The sequence below is a fragment of the Mobula hypostoma genome, chromosome 27, assembly GCF_963921235.1.
Source record: "Mobula hypostoma chromosome 27, sMobHyp1.1, whole genome shotgun sequence".
Taxonomy (NCBI): domain Eukaryota; kingdom Metazoa; phylum Chordata; class Chondrichthyes; order Myliobatiformes; family Myliobatidae; genus Mobula; species Mobula hypostoma.
Genome location: NC_086123.1, coordinates 3,238,495 through 3,263,059, shown reverse-complemented (window position 1 = coordinate 3,263,059; position 24,565 = coordinate 3,238,495). Strand labels below are relative to the sequence as shown.

The 24,565-nt window shown below is 40.1% G+C and overlaps 1 protein-coding gene across 1 annotated transcript in view; it reads left to right on the top strand.

Moving 5' to 3' along the window:
• LOC134338334 (BICD family-like cargo adapter 1) overlaps nucleotides 1-24,565 on the top strand; it is an 84,640-nt gene that overhangs the window by 19,097 nt on the left and 40,978 nt on the right. Inside the window, exon 2 of the mRNA XM_063034090.1 lies at nucleotides 9,738-9,953. Coding sequence (XP_062890160.1) covers nucleotides 9,738-9,953 — 216 coding nt within the window. The remainder of the gene's footprint in view (nucleotides 1-9,737; nucleotides 9,954-24,565) is intronic.

Sequence of the window (24,565 nt, the reverse complement as noted above, 5' to 3'; positions counted from 1 at the left end):
AAAAAATATAAAACGTACGTCACCCCAGACTACACTAAAGTGTACCCTGCCTAATAGGGGTCAAAAAATAATGACAGTGTTGCTCACTGCACTGTTTGCAACAGTGACTTTTCTATTGCCCATGGTGGGTTAAAATGTAAAAGACATGTTGAGGTGAGTTTAACAGGTGTCATTTGTTCATTAGCATAGCTAACGTTATTTAAACTTGCTGGCTAGCTGCTAAGGAGCTACTCTATTGCAGACATCCCACCTCTCCCGGAAGTCTCCTGCAAATTGATGGTGCTACCTCCCTGAAATCAGTTTTTGCAGGGTGGGATATCTGCTACTGTGCATACCAGTACACATTGGACTGTGGAAGAAAACCAGAGCCCCAAGGGGAAACTCATATGCACACGGGAAGAATGTACAAATTTCTTACAGGGTATGCCGGAATTGAACTGTGATCTCCACCCTGAGCTGTAAGAGTGTCATGCTAATCACTACACCACCATGGTGCCCCAACTATTCCACTGAATTGGAGTTGTGTCTCTATTGTATGTAAAAGATTGCAACATTTTTGAGGAATGGTGTTGAGCTTACTGAGGGCATCAAAGTAGTTTTATAGAGTCCTGTATTATAAACAAGATTCCAGACAAGTAATTTTATGTGAGGATTACTTGCCCTCATTCCATGTAAGGCTATTAAACTGAAAATTCACCAAGTTAGAGTATGATAGGAATTTTTTTAAAAAAGGAATAAACTTGATCAGGGGAAATGTTTTATTTTGGAACTCCATCCTGTCTTGTGATATTTCGTGTGCCATGAAAAATAGGAATTGAGAAATGCAGAGGAGAAATGGATTGATAGGCTTTTAGAAAGGAAAGTAGAATAGGTTTTTTTTCAACATTAGAGGTGCCTTTCTACAAGAGCACTTTGTATACACTGCTTGCAATTCACACAGGTCTTGTTTGACATTTTAGTCATAGAGCAGTAGAGCACAGATATAGGCCTGTTATCCCAATGAGTCCGTGCAGGCGACAGCTAATCCCTGTTTCCTGTATTCGCCCCTCCATGTGCCTAATCAAGTACTTCTTATGATACTATTCTACCTGACTCAACCACTTCCTCTGGCAGCTCAGCTCATTCCATGTACTCCCCACCTCTACATGATGAGTTTCCCTTCAGATCCCTTTTAAAATTTGCTTCTCTCACCCTAAATCCGTACTTCCTGGTTTTGGTCTCCACTATCCTGGGGAAAATACTGTTACCATCTGTCTTATTTATGCCTTTTATAATGTTAAGCATCTCTATAAGGTTCCACTCATTCTCCTACATTCCAAGGAATAACAATTTAGCCTGGCCAGCCTCATCCTAAAGCTCTGGCCCTCTACTCCTGGCCATTTCCTTCTAAATCTTTTCTGTACTCTATCCAGCTTAACCATATTTTTATTACGGATTGACCAAATCTATACACAGTACTCCAAGTGGGGCCTGCAACTACAACATAATGTCCCAGCTCCTCTACTTAATGCCCTGACTAATGATTTAATTACAATTTTTCTGTAAAATAGTCTAAATGCTTAACTTTCTCTTCATCAGTACATTGTAATTTCAAGCTGTTATTTATTATGTGTTAGGTCAAAATCATTCATTGTTATACTATGTCTCATACCTTATAACGATTAAAATTGTTATGTTAAAACCTCTATCTAAATTTGTTTGAGAGGTTCATCATGCATTAATAAGTGACCACATTTCATTGGGGGTGTGAGCTAATTCTGGCTCATTCCTTATTCAAATGTTGACTGCTCCTTCTGTAACACTCCTGAAATTTAGTGGTTTAAAGATTCCAGTGTACCTAAATGGATACGTGAGGTAATGATGCACTGGGCACGAGATGTCATTAGCACCTCAGCCGTTGTGGACGGGAGCTAACACTTTGTATTTGATGTGCCACATGGGGGTTGCACAGACCTGCTGGCTGAAGAAACGAACTCAGGTTGCCAGGAAATTAAATGTTTGCTCTGCCAAGGTTGGGTCTGGGAACAATGGGATTACTGAATATGTTTTACAGGATTGACCTCCAGAGTTCAGTGCTGTGGGGGTCTTCTTGTTTATAACATACATTGATGATCTCGATATAAATTTAGGAGGTAAAATTAATAAATTTACAAATTAATTGGTGTTCATTGTTGGGGAGTAGCTTTTCAATGATGTTGATGAATCAGTAGGATGGACAGACAATGGCAAGTGGAATTCAGTCTGAAAAATTGTGAGGTGAAGTATTTTGAGAGGATAAAAAAAATGCAATGAATAGCAGGGCCCTAGGGAAAGAGAGACTTTGAAGTGCATATTCAAGAATCCCAACAGATGGCACACTGTAGAAAAGGTGTAAAAAGGCATGCAGGATACTTCTCTTTGTTAACTGGGGCTTAGAATATAAGAGCAAGAAGTTAATGATAGAACTGTATAAAGCATGAGTCAGGCCACAGCTGGTGTACCCTGAGCAATTGTGGTCATCACACTCAGTGAAGGAAGTGACTGCACTGGAGAGGGTGCAGAGGAAGTTCATCAGGATGTTTAAATAGGGATGGAGTGTTTGAGCTATGAAAAGAAACTAGATAGTCTAGGTTTTCCTTGCAGCAAAGAAAACTGCGGTTGGGTAATGACCCAATTACACAAAGTAATAAGAGACCTCTATAGGGTAAATAGCAGGAAACCTTTTACATGTGTTAAGAGATAAGATGGGAAATTTAGAGGGGTTTTGGCAAGCAAATTTTGAATCCAGAAGGTGGTTGAAATCTTGAACACACAACCTGATGGAGTAGTGGAGGCAGAAACTCTTAGAACATTTATGAAGTCTGCAGCCTAGTGTTTGGAACGGCATGCTGTATGTAGAAGGCTGTGGGCTGAATGATAGAAAATGGAATCGGTATTAATGACCAGTGCAGAAACATTGAATCAAGCTTACTTCCCTGACTTTATGATTTGGGTCAGCAGTCAGACTAATGGGAGTGGTGGGAAGAGATTTTTTTAGTGAATTGTGATTGGACTGGTGGAGATCAGCATCACTGAGTGTGGAATCGCCTAGGCCTTTAAAGGTCAGGGCTTTGGGGAGCTGAGCTGGGTTATCTGCATCACTGAGCCATCAGAGGATTGGGCAATTGAGGTCATCAGGGATCAGCCCCTGGGATTTTTGAGCTCAGGAGCAACAGCAAGGTAATGTTTGGGGGGGGTCATAGGGAAATTAAAAAGTTGAAGGATAAAAGGAATCCCAGTCCACCATGTTAGTATTTATTGTTGCTTCTAAGGTAACCAAACCAAATTTGTCATTAATGTTCAAAATGGGGACTGCATGAAGGATAACCTTAACCTTATGTGGGTCAAACGTAGTACTCGGTATCATGCAGGTGAATTTCTTGGCTATTCTCTCTGTCTATCACATAACGATCTGTTCATCACAACCTATGGGGAAAATTAAAATGTACTTTCTCAGAGTTCAAGCCACATAGGGAAATGCCATTATTCTTTGTTAAACCCCTTCTTTCTTTCTTTCTTTTTTTTGGCGTGTGCCTGCGTGCGTGCGAGTGTGCGTGTGCATGCATGCATCCGTGATGATGTCTTTTTCATGGCTTTTACAAGAGAGACCATGTGGCGCGCCACTCCCCACACAGACATCCCCGCAGCACTTTCCGTTTATTTTACGAGGTCGAGTTGCGATCTCGACACTTAACCCAGCATGGATGGAAAGCGTACTCGGGAGCGGACCTGAATAGTTTTGAACCCGGGAACCTCCGCTCCCGGGTCCGGCACTGATGTCGTTGCGCCACCAGCCCGCCCTGTTAAACGCCTTCTAAGATTTGATTTCCAGAGCTAATCTCAGTACTCCAGATGTGGTCTGATTGGCATTTCAACTTGCGTAGCTCAACTTCTTTCCCATTTTACTCCAGTCCTTTCAGAAATGATGGCCTCTGTGTTATTAGCATGTCATTGTTTTGTGGTGGCAGAGTCTGCTTTGATTTTTGCTCTCATTATTTAAAAAGCATTTATGTATCCAAATTGGATGCTTGGATTTCTCCATTTGATTAATCTCTAAATGCCATTTTGTAATTTTGCTGTGACCTTCTATATTTACAATGCCACCTTGGTAATTTTAGAATACGTGGCTTTGTATATCCAGTTTTCTAAATTGTTTATACATGATATGATGAGTAGAGATCCCAACACAGATTCCTGTGAGACCCTGCTTGTTGTCTTACCAACTTGAGCCTTATATTAACACTGTTTTCTATCTGCTGTTCCCTAGCTAATCTCCTAAACAGTCTAAAATTAGACTTTGATCCTATTAGCTTTAACTTTGGATTACAGTTTTTTTAATGAAAGATATATTTGCAAGCCGCCTTGCGTGTCCAATAAATACTATCCTCATTTACCAATTAAGTGATGTCTTCAGGGGAGAAAAGGCCATTCAACACATTGAGTCTGCTCTGCCGTTCTATCATGGTTGATTTATTATCCCTCTCAACCTCATTCTCCTGGCTTCTCCCCATGACCTTTGATGCCTTTACTAATCAAGAATCTATTAACAAATACTGTATATCCAATGACTTGGCCTCCACAGCCATCTGTGCAAATGAATTCCAATGAATTCTTAAGAAATTCGTCCTTATCTCTGGTCTAAAGGGAGGTCCCTCTACTCCCAGGCTGTGCCCTTGGGTCCTGGACCCCCCCCCCCATTATACGAAACCTCTTCTCCACATCCACTCCATCTAGGTCTTCCAATATTCAGTGGGTTTCAATGAGGTTCCCCCCTCATTCTTCTAAGCTGTAGCGAGTAACGGCCCAGAGCCACCAAATGGTCAGCTTACATTAACCCTTTTATTCCCTGAATCATTTTCATGAACCCCTCTGGGCCTTCTCCAATCCCAACACATCTTTTCTTAAGTAAGGAGCCAAAACTGCTTACAGTACTACAAGTACGGTCTGATTAATGTCTTATAAAGCCTCAGTATTACATCTTTGCTTTTATATTCCTGTCCTCTCGAAATGAATACTCACATTGCATATCCCTTCCTTACTATGCGGCCTGACCTGCCGAATTCCTTCAGCATTTTATGTGTGTTGCTCTGGGATTCCTGCATCTGCAGAAGCATTTGTGTTTAAGCATTACATCATTTCTTTTTTATTCTAGTTATCGCAAGATAAATGCTAAAGTTATATTTGCCTTCCTTACCACTGACTTAACCTATAAGTTAACCTTTAGGGTATCCTGCATGAGGACTCTGAAGTCCTTGTTGCATCATTTGTTGTTAATTATATATTTTCCACTAGAATTTTTGTTTGTTTTTTCTTTGTTTGATGTTGTCCGAAGCAAGTTTTGTCCTTTGTACCTTTATTCCTTAAAGTTATAAAGATGTTCAGCATGATGCTAAATGTATTTTCTTTTCAATGTCCATGCAGTTATTTTACCAATTAAGGTATTTTCCAGTTTTACCATCTTTGCATCATCCAGTTAATGTCACCCTACTTAAAATTAGAATCTTCCTTCACAATGCTGCATCGAATGTGATGGTACTTTGGTTGCTATTAAATAAATAATCCATGTATAGTTAACATCTTAACTAAATTCAATATTCAGGAGGGATAGACATGAAAGAAAAGGAGGTGGGGTAGCATTGCTGGTTAGAGAGGAGATTAATGCAATAGAAAGGAAGGACATTAGCCGGGAGGATGTGGATTCGATATGGGTAGAGCTGCATAACACTAAAACGCTGGTGGGAGTTGTGTACAGGCCACCTAACAGTAGTAGTGAGGTTGGGGATGGCATTAAACAAGAAATTAGAAATGCGTGCAATAAAGGAACAGCAGTTATAATGGGTGACTTCAATCTACATATAGATTGGGTGAACCAAATTGGTAAGGCTGCTGAGGAAGATGATTTCTTGGAATGTATGCAGGATGGTTTTTTGAACCAACATGTCGAGGAACCAACTAGAGAGCAGGCCATTCTAGACTGGGTATTGAGCAATGAGGAAGGATTAGTTAGCAATCTTGTCGTGCGAGGCCCCTTGGGTAAGAGTGACCATAATATGGTGGAATTTTTCATTAAGCTGGAGAGTGACATCGTGAATTCAGAAACAAAGGTTCTGAACTTAAAGAAGGGTAACTTTGAAGGTATGAGACGTGAATTAACCAAGATAGACTGGCAAGTGTTACTTAAAGGGTTGACGGTGGATATGCAATGGCAAGCATTTAAAGATTGCATGGATGAATTACACAATTGTTCATCCCAGTTTGGCAAAAGAATAAACCAGGGAAGGTAGTGCACCCGTGGCTGACAAGGGAAATCAGGGATAGTATCAATTTCAAAGAAGAAACCTACAAATTAGCCAGGAAAAACGGCACACCTGAGGACTAGGAGAAATTCAGAGTCCAGCAGAGGAGGACAAAGGGTTTAATTAGGAAAGGGAAAAAAGATTATGAGAGAAAGCTGGCAGGGAACATAAAAACTGACTGTAAAAGCTTTTATAGATATGTGAAAAGAAAAAGATTGGTTAAGACAAATGTAGGTCCCTTACAGTCAGAAACAGGTAAATTGATCATGGGGAACAAGGACATGGCAGACCAATTGAATAACTACTTTGGTTCTGTCTTCACTAAGGAGGACATAAATAATCTTCCGGGAATAGTAGGGGACCGAGGGTCTAGTGAGATGGAGGAACTGAGGGAAATACATGTTAGTAGGGAAGTGGTGTTAGGTAAATTGAAGGGATTAAAGGCAGATAAATCCCCAGGGCCAGATGGTCTGCATCCCAGAGTGCTTAAGGAAGTAGCCCAAGAAATAGTGGATGTATTAGTGATAATTTTTCAAAACTCTTTAGATTCTGGATTAGTTCCTGAGGATTGGAGGGTGGCTGTTGTAACCTCGCTTTTTAAAAAAGAAGGGAGAGAGAAACCGGGGAATTATAGACCGGTTATCCTGACATCGGTGATGGGGAAAATGCTAGAGTCAATTATCAAAGATGTGATAACAGCACATTTAGAAAGCGCTGAAATCATCGGACAAAGTCAGCATGGATTTGTGAAAGGAAAATCATGTCTGATGAATCTCACAGAATTTTTTGAGGATGTAACTAGTAGAGTGGATAGGGGAGAACCAGTGGATGTGGTATATTTGGATTTTCAAAAGGCTTTTGACAAGGTCTCACACAGGAGATTAGTGTGCAGACTTAAAGCACAAGGTATTGGGGGTATGATATTGATGTGGTTAGAGAATTGGTTGGCAGACAGGAAGCAAAGAGTGGGAATAAACGGGACCTTTTCAGAATGACAGGCAATGACTAGTGGGGTACCGCAAGGCTCAGTGCTGGGACCCCAGTTTACAATAAATATTAATGACTTGGATGAGGGAATTAAATGCGGCATCTCCAAGTTTGCGGATGACACGAAGCTGGGCGGCAGTGATTGCTGTGAGGAGGATGCTAAGAGGATGCAGAGTGACTTAGATAGGTTAGGTGAGTGGGCAAATTCATGGCAGATGCAATTTAATGTGGATAGATGTGAGGTTATCCACTTTGGTGGCAAAAACAGGAAAACAGATTATCTGAATGGTGGCCGATTAGGAAAAGGGGAGGTGCAACAAGACCTGGGTGTCATTGTACACCAGTCATTGAAAGTGGGCATGCAGGTATAGCAGGCAGTGAAAAAGGGGAATGGTATGCTGGCATTCATAGCAAGAGGGTTCAAGTACAGGAGCAGGGAGGTGCTACTGCAGCTGTACAAGGCCTTGGTGAGACCACACCTGGAGTATTGTGTGCAGTTTTGGTCCCCTAATCTGAGGAAAGACATCCTTGCCATAGAAGGAGTACAAAGAAGGTTCACCAGATTGATTCTTGGGATGGCAGGACTTTCATATGATGAAAGACTGAATCGACTAGGCTTATACTCGCTGGAATTTAGAAGATTGAGGGGGGATCTTATTGAAACGTATAAAATTCTAAAGGGATTTGGACAGGCTAGATGCAGGAAGATTATTCCCGACGTTGGGGAAGTCCAGAACGAGGGGTCACAGGTTAAGGATAAAGGGGAAACCTTTTAGGACCGAGATGAGGAAAAACTTCTTCACACAGAGAGTGGTGAATCTGTGGAATTCTCTGCCACAGGAAACAGTTGAAGCCAGTTCATTGGCTATATTTAAGAGGGAGTTAGATATGGCCCTTGTGGCTAAAGGGATCAGGGGGTATGGAGAGAAGGCAAGTACAGGGTTCTGAGATGGATGATCAGCCATGATCATACTGAATGGCAGTGCAGGCTCGAAGGGCTGAATGGCCTACTCCTGCACCTATTTTCTATGTTTCTATGTTAAAACTGGCTTATTGCAATTATTAAATCTAATATGACCTAGATCCTGTTGTTTCTGGAAGTTGAAATTGTTCCTGGAAACTGAAAACTGCACCAAGCACAATAATGTGCTGCCAATTTTGCCTTGAGTTCATCTGCCTATTGCAATCTTCAAGATCATTAAATTTTCCATTAAAATTTACTCAGCGCTTGCAACATTCCTGTGTGATCTCTATTTATGTATTCTGTTAGTTTACAGCTGTCACCAACAGGCCTAAACATGATTCTCATTCAGTGTTAAATGTCTTTTTTTTTAATTCTGCCCATGCTGTGGCTTCTGCCTACGCACCTCATGTCACATGTTTTTGTCACTGGAAATTATTCATCTTCAATCACGAAGGCCACTCTGTACTGCCAGTTTTCCTGTATTTCCTGCAGATCTTATAAATGATATTGGTATTGCTACTTCTGTAGTTTTTCCCAATTTTGTATCGTTCTTAAGCCTGTGCGTTCATTTCCCTCTGTTTAATGGGACCTGGTCAGTGAATGACCTACCTCTCATTTGCTTTCCCCAGACCTCTACAAAAACCTATTGGAACAACTTTTCAGAGAGAGATCTAAATTCTTCTAAAAATATAGATGCTAATACCTTTCTTCTTTTGTAAAGTGCACCTGAAATGCTTTAATCATATGACTAGTATAAATAGTTGTCACACATAGTATAGGATGAATTCCAAAGTCCTACAAAAGTGAAGGAAGGTGCTTACCATTTTAATAAACTCCCCACTCCCCTATCCTGCCTCAACCGCGAATGAATACATTCCCACGTTAACTTCCTTGGCAAACATGGAACCCATGGAGCAGGAGTTCCAAGAGAAGAGTAAAATATCCTGTAGAGTTCTTTATGGTATGCAAGAGAACGTACTAAATTATGAAGCTGATTTTAAAAGGTGTATCAAGATTTTTGATTGAATATTCTGAGGTAACATATACATGAACAAGATGCAATGAGTTCTTTTGATTTCTTTTATTTGCACAGTTTCTTGTCTTCCGCACTCTGGTTGAATACCCTGGTTGAGTGGTCTTTCATTGATTGTTATTGTTATTCTGTAGTTCTATTGAGTATGCCCACAAGAAAATGAACCTCAGCATTGTATATGGTGACATATATGTACTTTGATAATAAATTTCTTTTGAGCTTTGATCATTGAATAATGAAATGGTGCTGAGGAAAAAAACCCACCAATTATCTTTTGTTCATCTGTTCTGTTGTTGCCTTTAAAGTCTGTGGAAGGTGGCTATAAGCTTTTAGAGTAAATCAGATTGTTCATATTTCCAAGCTCCTGTTTCCATAATATTTTATTTGTTGCTTTTAAAACGGAAGTTCAATGGTGACACATTTTCCCATTTCTCATCAGCATCTAGAACAGGAAAAACATGAACTGCGGAGAAGATTCGAGAACCGTGAGGGAGAATGGGAGGGTCGTGTTGCTGAGCTGGAGGGTGATCTCAAGCAACTTCAAGATGAGCTGGAGAGGCATCAGGTCCAGTTACGTGAGGCAAACAAAGAGAAAGTAATAGCTTTGCGGGAACTATCTGAACAGAACCAGCGACTCCTTGAGCAGCTCACCAGGGTAAGTCTTGCATTGGATGGTACTGAGTGACACTCTTGAATGTATTCCAGTAGCAATGTGGTGTTTCACCCCTCCAAATAAAGGTAGAGAGATACTATACTATAAGTGGAGTATTTGTGCATGGCACTTTACTGACAGTAGCATGTGGGTAATAGAGTGTTCAGTGGAATACAAAACTGAGGGCAGAATGACACTGCAGGTATATATATCATCAGAGTTCAGAGATACACGTGAGGTTGTGTCGGTGAAGTGATTTCTTCTAGGGTGAAGAAATGCAGTGCATAGACTTAGTGTGAGAGAGTTGGGGATGAATGTGTACCAAGATTTAAATCCTGGGAAATTTGCATTTTGTATTACAAAGTTAATTTCATTTCTGGAGATATATAGAAGTATCAATCCTCTTCAGATAGATTGCTGTTCTGTCTATTACCATGGCACTGGAGCTTGTCAATTAGCTTTAAAAAAGCTGTGTCACAGGCATGTTATTGGTCTGTGCTGCTTGCTGCCCCAAATGAGGTGTTTCTCATTTAGTTTTACAACCTTCTGTTCCTGAGGAAGTAAAGACTGTGTTCCTCACCAATGCTATGTCCTGCTGTGTCACTGGCCTTACAAGTGGATGTACACACTAGAGATGTGAAGATAGATATTTGAGTGAAAAAGTAACCGTGCCATACTTCAAGAATGAATGTAAAACAAGTTCCTGGTTCTGGGAAATCTGTAGTAAAAGCAGAAATAGAGATTGGGTTTCTAGAAACTGAAACCTTGGTTTCTGAAATTCCAGTCTCCAGTCTCGATAAATGTGTCTGCCTGCTGTTTTATTTTCTGCTCCTTCTCGTCCAACTCTTGAAGAATTATTATTATAGTTCATATTATATTTCCTTCTTCAGAGTTATGTCAGTGAATTTATTCCAGGGACTCCGTGGTAAGATAGCTGAAAACCATAACTTGAGGATTGTAGGTTACAAACCTGTATCCTGACATACAGCACAGTGTACTAAAACTACATAAGCTTGAATTTTATTTGCTGCTAGCTGTAGAATATTTATATTAAATTGATCAATACAAAGCAAAGTTTTTAAAATACTGATATTCTAAAAAAAAGTTCTGAAGGAATCCAGTCATTAATCTCCGTTTATCCATCTGTTTTTTTTTATGGCTTTCGGACACTTTCACTCTAATCCAAGTGTTTCTGGCTAGTTACCTCACCAGTGATCTTTTTAATTCAATTACCTCCAAATTGCCTCACCTGTCGCCACCAGTCCTGTATGAGCAAAACAAATTTGCAATTTAACTGTAGCCATGATCCTGAGTTCTGGGGAAGGATCTCAGCCCAAAACATTGACTCTTTCTTCCTTTCCATAGAGACTGCCTGATCTGCTGAGTTCATCCAGCATTTTGTGTGTGTGTCTGCAGAATCTCCTGATTATTATTCAATTTTATATTATGTGAAACAGACAAATTTAAAACGTGTTCCATGTCTGATTATAGAATTCAATTGAATTAAGCCTCATAAAGAGGTGTATGAGTAAGAAGGATATTAAGGGCAAACGTGTGCTAGAATAATCCTATTATGGAATGAGAAATTTGGTTTATTACTAATTCATTGCTCTTGTTAAAGTTAGATGAATAGTTCCTGTTCCTCTGTGTATTGACCTGGATTACCTTGTGTTGAGTGCCCATAAAGGATCTGTAAATTCTTAGTGGTGAATATTTTTAGTTTCATTATCTATTTCTCTTTTTTTTTGCATATTGTTGTGTTATTTACTCCCCCATACAAAATGTTCAGAGGTTGGTTCTAATTGCTAATTTAGACAATGTGTTTGCTTTTTCTGCAATTTTAGTTGGTAATGTTGTTGTAGTCATGATGTTATTTGACACAGTAAGCATTGATAATGGAAGATGGTATTATGTTAAATTGTTGACATTGTCATATATTTTCAACACAAGACTTGGATGTAATGGAACTGTGTGGTTAAACAAACTGCAAAGCCATATAAAAATTTGCCGATGACACCACTGTTGGACAAATCCACACATGGCAATGAGTCAGTATACAGGAGTGAGATTGATGGTGATGAGTCAGTGGACTGTAACAACCTCTCACTCAATGTCAGTAACACTGATAAACTATTTACTTGCATCAAGAAAGGGATGGGTGAATATGTGCCAGACTATATTAGCAGCCCAGTGGTGAAGAGGGTCAGCAGCTTTAAATTCCTGGGTGTTACCATATTAAATGACCTGTTCTGGGATCAGGACGTGGATACAATTACAAGGAAGGTGTGCTAGCATTTCTACTTTCTTAGAAGTTTAAGGAGGTTCAGCATGGCACCAAACACTCTAACAAACTTCTACACATGTACTGGAGAAGGAGATCTCATTGAAACCTATTGAATATTGAATGACCTAGATAGAATGCCGTGGAGAGGATGTTTCCTATAGTGGATGAGTCTAGGACCGGAGGACACAGCCTCAGAATAGAGCAATATCCATTCAGAAAAGTGATGAGGAGGAATTTCTTTAGCCAGAGGGTGGTAAATCTCTGGAATTCATTGCCACCTATGGCTGTGGAGGCCAAGTAATTGGGCATATTTAAAGTGGAGGTTGATAGGCTTTTGATTACTCAGGGCATCAAAGGTTACAGGGAGAAGGCAGAGGAATGCAGTTGAGAGAGATACTAAATCAGCCATGATGGAATGGCTGAGCAGACTTGATGGGCCAAATGGCCTAATTCTGCTCCTATCTCTTGTGATAGTATCTTGACTGATTGCATGATGGCCTGATACAGTCATTCAAACATGCAGGAACATAAGAATCTGCAGAGAGTAGCGAACTCAACCCAGTTCATCACAGACACGTCCCTCCTGGAAGTATCTACATCAGACACTGTGTCATCGTCCGGGTTGTGCCATTTCTGTGCAGCTACCATTGGTCTGGAAGTATAGAAGTCTGAAGTCCCAGACAAGCTTCAAGAACAGCTACTTTGCTTCAGTCATTCAATTCTTCAACTGACCTGCACAGCCCTAATCATTAGAGACCCAAGAGACTGTGATGCTGGAAACTGGAGTAACGGACAATCTGCTGGAAGAACTCAGCAGGTCAAGCAGCACCTGTAGGAGGAAAGGAATTGCTGATGTATTGGGTCAAGATCCTGATTCCTGATTCAGGACGTCAACAGTTGACTTGATTACTTATGAATATTTGTGTCATACTTTTCACCTTGTTCTGTGTCTCAAATCTTCGTCATAGCCTGAATTTAATTAGTATCTTTCATCACTTCAATATATTGCTTTTACTACTTGAGTAAAATGATATTACAGCAGATTTTCATTTGGGTTTTTACCTGGCAAGCAGTTCTATTAAGCAACAAAATAGCAAGTCAATATCAACAAAATCATGCTTTTGTTCCCGTGATTGTTAAGTCTGCAAACTTCCGATGTTATGTAAAATATAATCTAGACACACAACAAACAGATTATGCTGGCATTCGTACGATATCACAACACCGAGAGAGTGCAGAGATATCTTTCAGATGAAATTTTAAACTGATATGAAAAATACCATAAAATTATTTCACTGAGATGGGTTCTTCTGGGATTTGGCCAATGTCTATCTTATAACCAATGCATTAGCTGGTCATGACCGGGTATGTGTTTCTGTGAACTTGCTGTATGCAGTCTGTCTTTTATGTTTTCTACATGATTGTGCATGAACACATTTTAAGTGTTCTTAGCTGGCTGTAGAATACATTGATAAAAGTTCTTTATTATTTTAATTTTTAACTTTATATCAAACTAATTAGTCTTTTTTTGTCAGTGGGAAATGAATGACACTTCCTCAGAGAGTTTGTATGTATTCTAGCACTATGCGACAGTAATTAAAAATTGTTTTTCAGTACAATAGATCTAAACCCTGTGTGAACAAGACAAGTGACTGTGTACTCAATCAAACAAACTGGATCTGAATTTCCAGTTCTTTCCTTAAATTTTTGGGTGGCAGGGTGGGGATGTAAGGTGCTCTTTCCCTCTGCTAGCCTACAGGTCACCCTTAGGCGAGGTGTAGAATCTGCTTAGACCCCTGATCAGTCACATGAAGCCATGGAAGCAGGTGGTGGATGATCATACAAGAGCAGTTGGTGCATATCACAAGTCAAGCAGATAATCTCTGAAGAGTATCAATAATGGTTCTGCCCAGAAGGCAATGGCAAATCACTTCTGTAGAAATATTTGCCAAGATTAATTATAGTCATGTAGGTCACGATCGCCCATGTCATCCAGACATGGCAGATGACGATGATGATGATCTTTAATTTGGTTCTGCAGGCTTTGCTTTTCTTCAGTTCAGCAATTTCCTTCACTACTTTATCACAAAACCATTGCTTAGGTCACTGAAGAGAGTCAATCATGTGCAGAATGTTTTATTTTAACTATATACAGTGGGCTATGGTCAATTGGGACACATTGGGACCAGTACATTTTGGCCCATTTAAGCAGCTGCCTCAGTTAGTGGAAGATCTATAGAAATAGTTTTAAAAAGAAAAACTATGTTTAAGTAAGTAACAAATTATGTATTTAAATGGAATACAGATCAAATCAGAACACTGCCAAAAGTACTACAGTACTATACAACTATGTAATAATTCTTAATAGTTATCGACGGAAGAGCTAATCCAGTGTATGCTGCTTCGTTCTTTTGATTGATTGTAACCAAACAATATTAGTGCAGGCATCTAGTGCAGATAACGGACTACCCTCATACAATGATTTCGATGACTGCATCTTCAAAATCTTTATTTTCATTGTAACGTTCAAGATGATTGTTGGTACCTTCAAATTCTTCATAGTTCCTACCTTGTTGAAGTAATAAAATTGTTTCATTTTCACTCCCAGCTGTTTCTGGTATCTCTAAGCCTGAATGCTTGAAACCACAGTGAACAAAACAGTTCCAAATTGTCTTACTATTTATTTCTCACCAATCATCAGTGACAAAAATCATCGCTTTTGAACACAAACATGCGCAACTGATGCTGTTTAAAAATTATTGTCTCTAAGTACAGTGTTCTAGCAGTCACACAAGTGCACACGACTGATGCTAGTTAGAAACTGTTTGGCAACAATTTCCTGTCCTAGTTCAGCAGTGTAGTGTCCCAAATTAATGGAAGGAATCCTGGCTATTTTCTCAATTGCTTTTTGTTCTTTAAGAGTTGTCCCAAGTAAGCAGCTGCCCTGGTTAACTGATGGCCCAATTATCTGGAATCCACTGTATGACTAAAAATGCAAAAATCTAGTTTTGGACCTGAAAATACAACTTACTATTATATTAATTAATTTTCATAAGGTCAGGTCACTCATCTGAGTGCTCCTGGTACCATGTAAATCGGTACTACCTGTTGCATGGTTGGGTGGTCGGCGACTAAACTGGCTCCCCCACCAGGCTTGCCTGGTGAGGAGAGTGGCTGGACACCCTGCAGGATGAAAAACAAGACCTGTCAAAGGGCGGATGAACCCTCTTGTAGGGTCAATGGCCATCTAGCAAACACGTGCCATGAAGCGCGGAAAGGGCATCCCTTGCATCGAAGCTTGGTCTGGCCATTCACTGCAACAGAACTTCCCCCGCCATCTTGGACCCCACCATGCCGCTGGATCTGGGAGGGGATGTCGTGAGGGTAGGTCTGGACCTGTGTAACCCCCTACTCACCTAAAATCTACTCACGTACACGCTGTTCTTTTCTGAGGGGTGGGGTATCCTCACAAACCGACTAACTGACTGAAAGGAACCCTCATCATCTTATGGGATGGATAACTAGAAGAAGAATTAATTTTCAGATTTACTTTCAGCACAAACAACTGAATTATAGTTTATAATTTAAAATGTAGGAAATTACGGTTCATTATTTTATGTATTAAAAAGTAAAGTTACTCTTGGGCATTCTCTGCTCTACAGATGCAAATGCCACAGGGGTTTATATCCAAACAGCATCTTGTCACTTCATATTTCCTGCTTTACAAGTTAGAGATTAATTATTAAACCAATGAAAATTTTCCTTTGCCCCATGCTGTTTTTCTCACAACCAGCCACTTGACTACAAAAGCATTACATGTTTCCAGTCCAAGCTACTCATAAGTCTGACTTTTTAAGGGTTTGTGTTTGATGTGCTGTGCACACATCCTATCCACCTTCCATTCCCCAATATGTTTTGGACAATTTATGGTTATTTTTTGGTTTAAAGAACATTGCTTGTACGGAATATATAACCACTGAAGCAGCTGCACTGGGAGTGCCTAGTGCTCAGAGTGGGTGATGGATATAGAAAGTGCTGCATTTCCTGTCCCTGGTGCCCTTCAAACAGAGCACAGGAATTCATTATAAAATATCTGGATGCTGTTGCCATTATCCTAGGTAACATTTTTTTTTCTCTGTGCATGCCTACGATACTTGAAAATTTTCAAGATAGATTCTGTAAAATGGTCTGGCATGTAGTCTTGTAAGCAACATCATTGATGAATTTGGCATTGATTATCTTTTAGAACTGGTAGACTATCAGCTTGAATTGATGTAATTCTTCTTGAGTTTAGGTTTCCAGGATTTGGGTCAAGCAACAATTAAGCAGTAGCAATATTTTTCCAAGTTAAGACACTATTCAAATTGGAGGACCTGATGGAGGTGCAGAATCAGCATGAAGCTGCTGTGCTGCTCTTTCTTGCTAGTAGATATTGTGAATGTGAAAGCTGTTGTCAGAGTAACTGGAGAGAATTACTGTAGTATATTTTATAGATGGCATGGACACTCCCACCATGGTGTGTCATTAATTGAGAGGAAGAATATTCAGTACTGGATGCCAGTCAAGCAACTGTTTGTCCTTAGTAGAATTCAGTTCCCTTTTCTATTAAGTCTGCAACCAGTCAGGCAAATGAAAACCATTCCATTGCACATCAATATGGCATGTATATGCTAGAAAAGTTAGTAAATTACAATCTGGAATTAATCAGCCACATTCAGGTTATCAGTTAGTTTTATTCATAATTAGCAACGCAATTATAATATATATAATTATACATTTGGCTGAAAGCCTCGAATGATGAAGAATCATTAGAGGCTAGTTTCTTTTTCGAACATTCATAAATGTGAATTCATTCATCATATGGATCCGGTAATTTATTTTTGGGCTTCACCGGTATTCATAAACAGTATATATATTTTTGTTTCACACTTGACTGTGTAATTTTAATTTGTATTATAATTTTTTGGTCGGGTCCAAATTCAATTTATCTTGGATAGATGGAACTTCCCTAAATGTTTTCACTGTATTTCGTAAAAGAAGGTGCGGTAAGGATTACAAAATGAAAAAATATTCTGTCGTCTTTGTACTATTCATTAATTTACACAAAAGAGTACATTGGCCTACATTTGAAATCCTGATTAATAACGTAGAGAGCATAAAATTTAAAGAACTTGCACTTGAATAATTATTTCCCTTAATTTTTGGACATGCCTGCTAGTTTTGCTTCATTAGAAAGAAATTCTTGAAATTGTGAAAAATCCATGATTGAATTGACCTGAGTCTATAAAATGACAGGCTGAAGAATTTATTGATCAAGAGTGAAATATCTGCATAAGTCCGGTCTACTCCAGGAGTGCCAAACTGAGATTTTGAACTGAAATTTATGTAACAGACTCCTTTAAGTGCATCCTGTAATGGGCCTATTTTGTGAGAGGTTTCTGCAATGTCACAGTGGTGCTACAAACAAAAGTGAGATAAGATTCTGCCGCTGTCATTGGGAGCTGATTTAAAACACTTTGAGAATACTTAGTACTGTGGAGGGCAAATCTGAAAATTGCAGTAAGAAACCTGATCTCATTATTTTATTGGCTGCTAATTTTAACATCTATTGGCTATAATTATTATACACCACTGGTGACTGATAATAGGTTATGCTGTACTGCTGAAATGGCTAGTCAGCCACAGTTATCTAGATACTTTCAAAGGGGAACACTAATGTATTTTTGCACTTAGTTGATGATTTTATGGCCTCGTTAGAAAGTTCATTGAAGGCTTTGTGATTCACCAACACTAGAGATCCTGCAGATGCTGGCAGACCAGAGCAATACACACAAAATGCTGGGGGAGCTCAGGTCAGGCAGCATCCATGGAAATGAATAAACAGTTGATCTTTCGGGTGAGACACTTCCACTGGACTGGAAAGAAAGGGGAAAGATGGCAGAAAAAGAAAAGGTGGGAGGAGGGGAAGGAGGTCTAGCTGGAAGATGGAAGGTGGATCCAGGCAAAGGACTGGAGGAGAAGGAGTCTGATAGGAGAGGAGAGAGGACAGTGGCAGAAAGGGAAGAAGGAGAGACACTATGGGAGAGGTGATAGGCAGGTGAGAAGATGAGGTAAAAGGCCAGAGTGGGAATGGGAGAAGAGGAAAAGGGAGGGGATTTTTTTTTTAACAGGAAGGGGAAATTGATGTTCATGCCAATTAGGTTGGAGGCTACCCAGACAGAACGTGAGGTGTGCTGATCCACCCCAAGATGGCCTGGTTGTGACAAAACAGGAGGTCACGGTTCCCGAACTGGAATGTTTGGAAACCAGTGTGCTGCACCCAGTAATTTGTGACGACTAGCTCTCCCCTCTGCACAAAAGAAATCAACCATAAATAAAACACAAATCGAATTTATTCATCCTTGTGACTTTTTCATAAATATTTTGGGATAAACAAATCAGTCCTCAAGCTGTTTCATCCTTCAATAAAATTACCGTTGGTCTATTCTTGAAATTTGTCTTAATTCTTGATATCCTGGACAAATAATAACAAAATATTGATTTCATTCTTGGAAGCTTCAAATGAACAACAGCCGTGACTTTTGCAATAGGTCTATTATGCTTAAAGCTGTATGCTGCTACGGTGAAACTCTTAACCTGTCTCTTTACCGTCAATCTTTTTCAAAACTCTCCTAGTCAGCAATTCCATTTCAAGCTTCACCTATTTCAGCATTTTCACAAATGACGTTTTCCTCCTTCCTTTAATGTAGCAAGAATCACAAGCTTAAAACAGATGTTTAATACAAATGCTACTACATATCGTTCTTTCTATCTGCTTTCTTCTCCTCCTCCATGTTTTTACTATTCCATCTAATCTTCATCTTTCCCCAAATGAATAATCAGTCTACACAGATGTTTTAGCTTCATTTATGCCCTCTTATATATTCAACAATGATTTCTGAGCTCATCATGATATTGATGTCTTCTTCCATTACCTTTTGCATCATTGTCACTGTCCAGAAGTTGTCATCTCATTTAATGGAACCTGTTTATGACCTTCAGAATTCAAATCCATCTGATGGCTTTTCTTTGGCCTCTTTACCTCAGTCCATCTTTTCATTGTAGGTAGGAGGGTGACAGACAATCTCAGTTGTTCCATTTAATCCAGCCATTTGTTTCCTGTGTTGTACATTTTGTTCATAACGGACAAACTGCTAAATTGTCATTAAACAGCAGCGCCCTTCTTTACAGATTGTGTTTGTCAAATTGATCTCTACCAAGCAGACACTGAACATCGCTGTGGCACCACTTCAACGTGTGAGGTCATTGCTTCCAAGATGGTCACTGACCTAAACTTCATCAGAAATTTTACCTCTACAACCTCCAAACGCAAATACCACTAACCACACTTAACCCACTTCCACCTCTTCCTGAAGATCCATACACAGGATTGCCAAACACAGATGTTCAGCCGTGGAACTCATTTTATCCTATCTGGAATTTGCTTTTCCATTCTTCCTGTGCTTCCTACCATTCACTATAGTGACAATTCTGAAACCATCCATTATTTTAATGATTCCCAGTTTCCCAGCACTAACTGTGTCATTTCACTGTGAGTCCCTTATACCCCCTTTCCCATTCCTCCACAAGGATAGTTTGAAAGCCCTTTATTTGATTCTTGATCAAAGGTCCAAGCTGTTGCCTTCCATCACGTTCTGTTGTGTCTGGTTGTACAGGTTGAGTACCCCTTATCCAAAATTCCAAAATCCAGAAATCTCTGAAATCTGAACTTTCTCAAATGCTGACATGACATCACAAATGGAAAATTCCACAAGCTCTGGGCACGCTCCCAGGCGATGCGCAGATCTCAATGCATCACATACTGTTCTAAGAAGTTAACTTTGTAAAATAATTTAAAGATAAAGCATCTGCTGATCACAAAGCATTGATAAGTTTGCGAAGATAGTCACTGATGAACATCTAACACCAGAACAAGTCTACAATGCTGATTTGTATTATACCTTAAGTAGACCTAAAAAAAATGTAAAATACAAATGCAGTATACTGTAAGCTTTTAATCAAAACACATCATCAGAGGTGGAGACTGAAAGCCTGTTGTTGTTTGTTGTTATTCAGCAGCTGATTCAGATATTCTCCTGATGCTGCTGATTTACCCTGCACACATTATATTTTCATTATATTAATGGTATGTAAGTACCTATGTGTGATGAATAAGTGTAAGACAAAGACTGCTTACCACTAGCACATAAATTCAGAGTTGGAAATGATGGCAATCCCAAGCTATCTCATTATATATTCCAAAATCCAAAACTCTCCTGGCCCCAAGCATTTCAGATAATGAGTACTCAACCTGGACTTGTTTCCGTAATGAGCTTTTTCTTTGACTACATTCACTTTCGCTAAGTGAGAGATATTGCCATGGAAACACTTTGTGGCCCTGAGCTTTGCAGTGCTACACTTTTGCTCTTGATCCTTGTCTCCACTCCCAGAAATGGGATAGAATTCCTATTATACTCTTTTTTTTCATTGTAGTGATCCTCCTCTGTATCTTCCCTCTTTGGTAGAAAACGTCGAACATTCTCTAGCTTGATGCTCTCTCGCCTCTTTCTCGGGTGCATTGGTGACTCTGTCACTATTAATTGCTGCTTGTGCCATGAACTAGAGTATTTCATTCCCTTTCCTGCCCATTTCAACCCTGCTTTATTTAATTAATCATATATATCCATTTGTTTATTGATTGATTGAGATGCAGCATGGATACAGCAACCCTCAATCAATCCTAGCCTAATCATGGGACAGCTTACAATGACCAATTAACCTACTAACCAGTACATCTTTGGACTGTGGGAGGAAACCTGAGCACCCAGAGAAAACCCACGCGTTTCCATGGGGAGGATGTACAGACTCCTTGCAGATGACATCAGAACTGAACTCTGAACTCAGGCACCCTGAGCTGTTAATAGCATTGCACTAACTGTTACATTACTGTGGCAGTTAGATTAATTGTCGTGGGTATCTCTAATACTTCAACGGACAGGATGGAGCCTAATATCTGCCGTAAGCCCATTGACTCCCACTACTACCTTGCATATGCATCCTCCACTCTGTGTCTGTGAATATTCCATTTTTATCAGTTTCTTTGACTTGATATTATCTGTTCTAACGTTACCTTTCATGCATCCTTTTTGCACAAAAATGGATTTCCTTCCACTAAAGTTGATGAGGATCTGAGTGATATCACATTGAATCCTTTTATGGGATTTCACCTTTCCCAGTCCAAGAATCAGGATAGAACACCCTTGTTCTCATCTTTGTCTCAATTAAGCCTTCGCATTTAACAGACCGTCCTCCACAATTTCTGACACTGCCAATCTGATATCATATCCAGCTGCATCTCCTTACCTTCCTTTTCAGCATTTTGATGGCACCTATTTCTCCAGGATGCTCTTGATCACTCTTCCAACTCCTCCTCTGCACACTTCTGTTCCCTCCTCACCTTTCCATGCAGCTGCACGATACGTAGCACTTCCACTTTAAACCCCCTCCATCTCATTGTTCTGTGCCCTAAACACAGTTGTGAAATAATTGCACTACATGTACTCCTTTAAATTTAACATATTGTATTTGCTGCTCACAGACCATTCCGTACATTGGAGAGACTAAATACAGGTTGTAACAATTTTGTGAAATACTTCTGTTCAGTCTGCAGACCTGCTATAGGCTTCTTGTAATCTTAGTTTAATTCTCCGTCTTGTTGCACACTGATCTCTCTGTCCCCTGCTTCCTGTGTTGTTCCAGCTCATGAAATTGTACCTCGTCTTCCATTAAAATGTCTGACACTGTTCTACAATCTGAAGGTGCTGACTGGCTGTTAATGAGCACTTCCAGCACTTCTGTTTCATTTTCAGTTTTGTGGCATCCTTTGGTACATTCAGATAATTATTTGGGATTTACATCAGCTGTAGACTTAAATTAGCATGCACTATCAACCTTCTTGTCATTTATTCTGTTGGTTCTACCCTTTCCCTTTTTTGTTCTTTTTCTCCTCTTTCCTTCTGTTTCATTTCTATTCCCAGTTATCATCAAAAATCAGCAATGTAAAATGCCACTTTATTTCTCTCAGCAGATGCTAACTAACAGTGAGCTGTATTTGTCCCTTTTTGTTTCAGATTTCTATCGTTTGTGGTGTTCTGATTTGATATTGTAGTAGCACTTGTTGCATTGGCCCTGGCTTCCATTGCACCGGCTGGTGGCGCAGTGGCATCAGTGCCGGACTTCGGAGCAAAGGCTTCCGAGTTCGAATCCAAGTCGGGCCACCCTTGAGCACGCTTTCCACCCGTGACGGGTTGAGTGTCGAGCTAGCCACTCGGCCTCGTAAAAAACAAGGGTCGAGTCAGGAACGTTCATATCATGACCCGGTTAATCCTGACACCACGCGCCAGCCAAGAATGGCTGACTGCCTGGTGTGAGTGTGACACACTAGGAAGGAATGATTTATTTGTCTCACTAATATCTTGTTTTGTTTCTATCAAACTGGACCACCCATTCTCAGGATACATTTGTCTACATTAACACTTAGCTGATCTCTTTATATTCTATAGACAATGAATATACTTTAACATTTGTGCTGTGAGTGCACCCAATTCTCTAGCTATTTTATATCTATTTTATACAGGACTCTTATTGTGTAAACAGCTTTTCATGCTTGCAATTTATAGCACAAATTTGTACCTCAATGTGACCAAGTCTCTTGAGCATGGTTTCCCCTCTTAGGATTTCCTAATTGACAATGAGACATTGCAGCCCAAGTGGAGGTGCTCAGCTGCATGTGATACAGGCAGGAAAGTAGCTGAATCTGTCAAGTGAGGGAAAGCAATGGGAGTCGATCTATGCCAACAGCATTTGACAGGAAATTCCCTCCGGTATCTGATCAACAATGGGGTGACTTAATGTCCTAATTACAGGTGCTTTTCGGAATACCCTTCACTGTTGCTCCCATTGGTCCTGGGTATTATTTTTAGAGTGGAGTTTTATCTTGGCCTGATTAGAGTAGAGACCTAAATTCTCAAAAGTCTAGAGAACCATGCAGATCTGCACCATTTTTTCCTGTCTTTCTGTGAACATTATTTTTTTTAAACTGAACATGTTTCTGTTCCAGTACTGCTGATCTGAGTCATTTATTGTTGATCCCGTTAGGTTGCAGTATATACATAGACACTTCCTGAAGGTTTTGTAAACACACATAACAGTTTCAATGTGGAAAGGGGCCATTCATTCCACTGCATCCATGCTGGTTTTACAGAACTATTCAAAAGCGTTAGGCACATATATATAGCTAGGATGCCAAAGACTTTTGCACAGTACTGTATTTATCAACATGGAGCAGAAAGCAAGTTTGTAAATCTGGGTGCAAAGGATGTTGAGAATGGCAAGGGTGGTGTGCTGCGGGAGGTGTGTGGGACAGGTGGCAGAGAAGGAGTGCCAGGGGTGGGGATGGTGGCATGGGTGCAGATACACCCAGCCCTGAGACACCAGACAAGGACATTTGATTCCAAATATTTGTTTTTTTGATCACGACAGAATGTTTCTTTAGTGCTTCCCACTCCCTCTCCCTTCCCCTTTTCCCAACCATGATTCCCCTGTCCCTGCTCCCTTCCCACTCTCAGTCCACAATAGAGACCCGTATCAGAATCAGGTTTATCATCACTCACATATGTCATGAAATTGGAATGAATGAAGTATGTCATGAAATTGGAATGAATGAAGTTTGTCTTGAATGAGTCCTGAGGAAGGGTCTCGCCCCAAAGCAGGAAAGTGGGATGTTATAAGAAGGTGGGAGATGATAGGTGGAAGAAGCTACTAAATAGAAGAGGACAGTGGACCAAGGAATAAATAGAAGGAGGGGAGCAAGAGGAAGGTTATCTCCTTCACGGTCAAGTCTGACTACCTGAAGGTGCAGTGCATCTGATTCAGAGGAGCTGAGGTATGTAACAAAAACAGGCTGGAACAGATAGTCAAAGCCAAGCAAAAACTAGGACTGTAGGAGTTTTGCTGATTTTAAGTAACTGGAGAGAACCTCATCATTAGGTGTGAGGTGATCTTTGTGTTGCTGTACCTGGAACAGAGGTGATCTATTCACTGCTTCTCTGCCTGGCAATCACCTTGGCCATCTTTCAGTTCATCAGGATATCCAAGATGTAACAGGTCCTACGGGTTATCATGCACAAGTCCCTGGACGGTGAGAGCCGAGCTGAGGCGTACCCAACATGTTCTCATTCTGATGGCTGCTTCTTCATAAGTGAAGCAGGATCAGAATCAAGTTTATTACCAC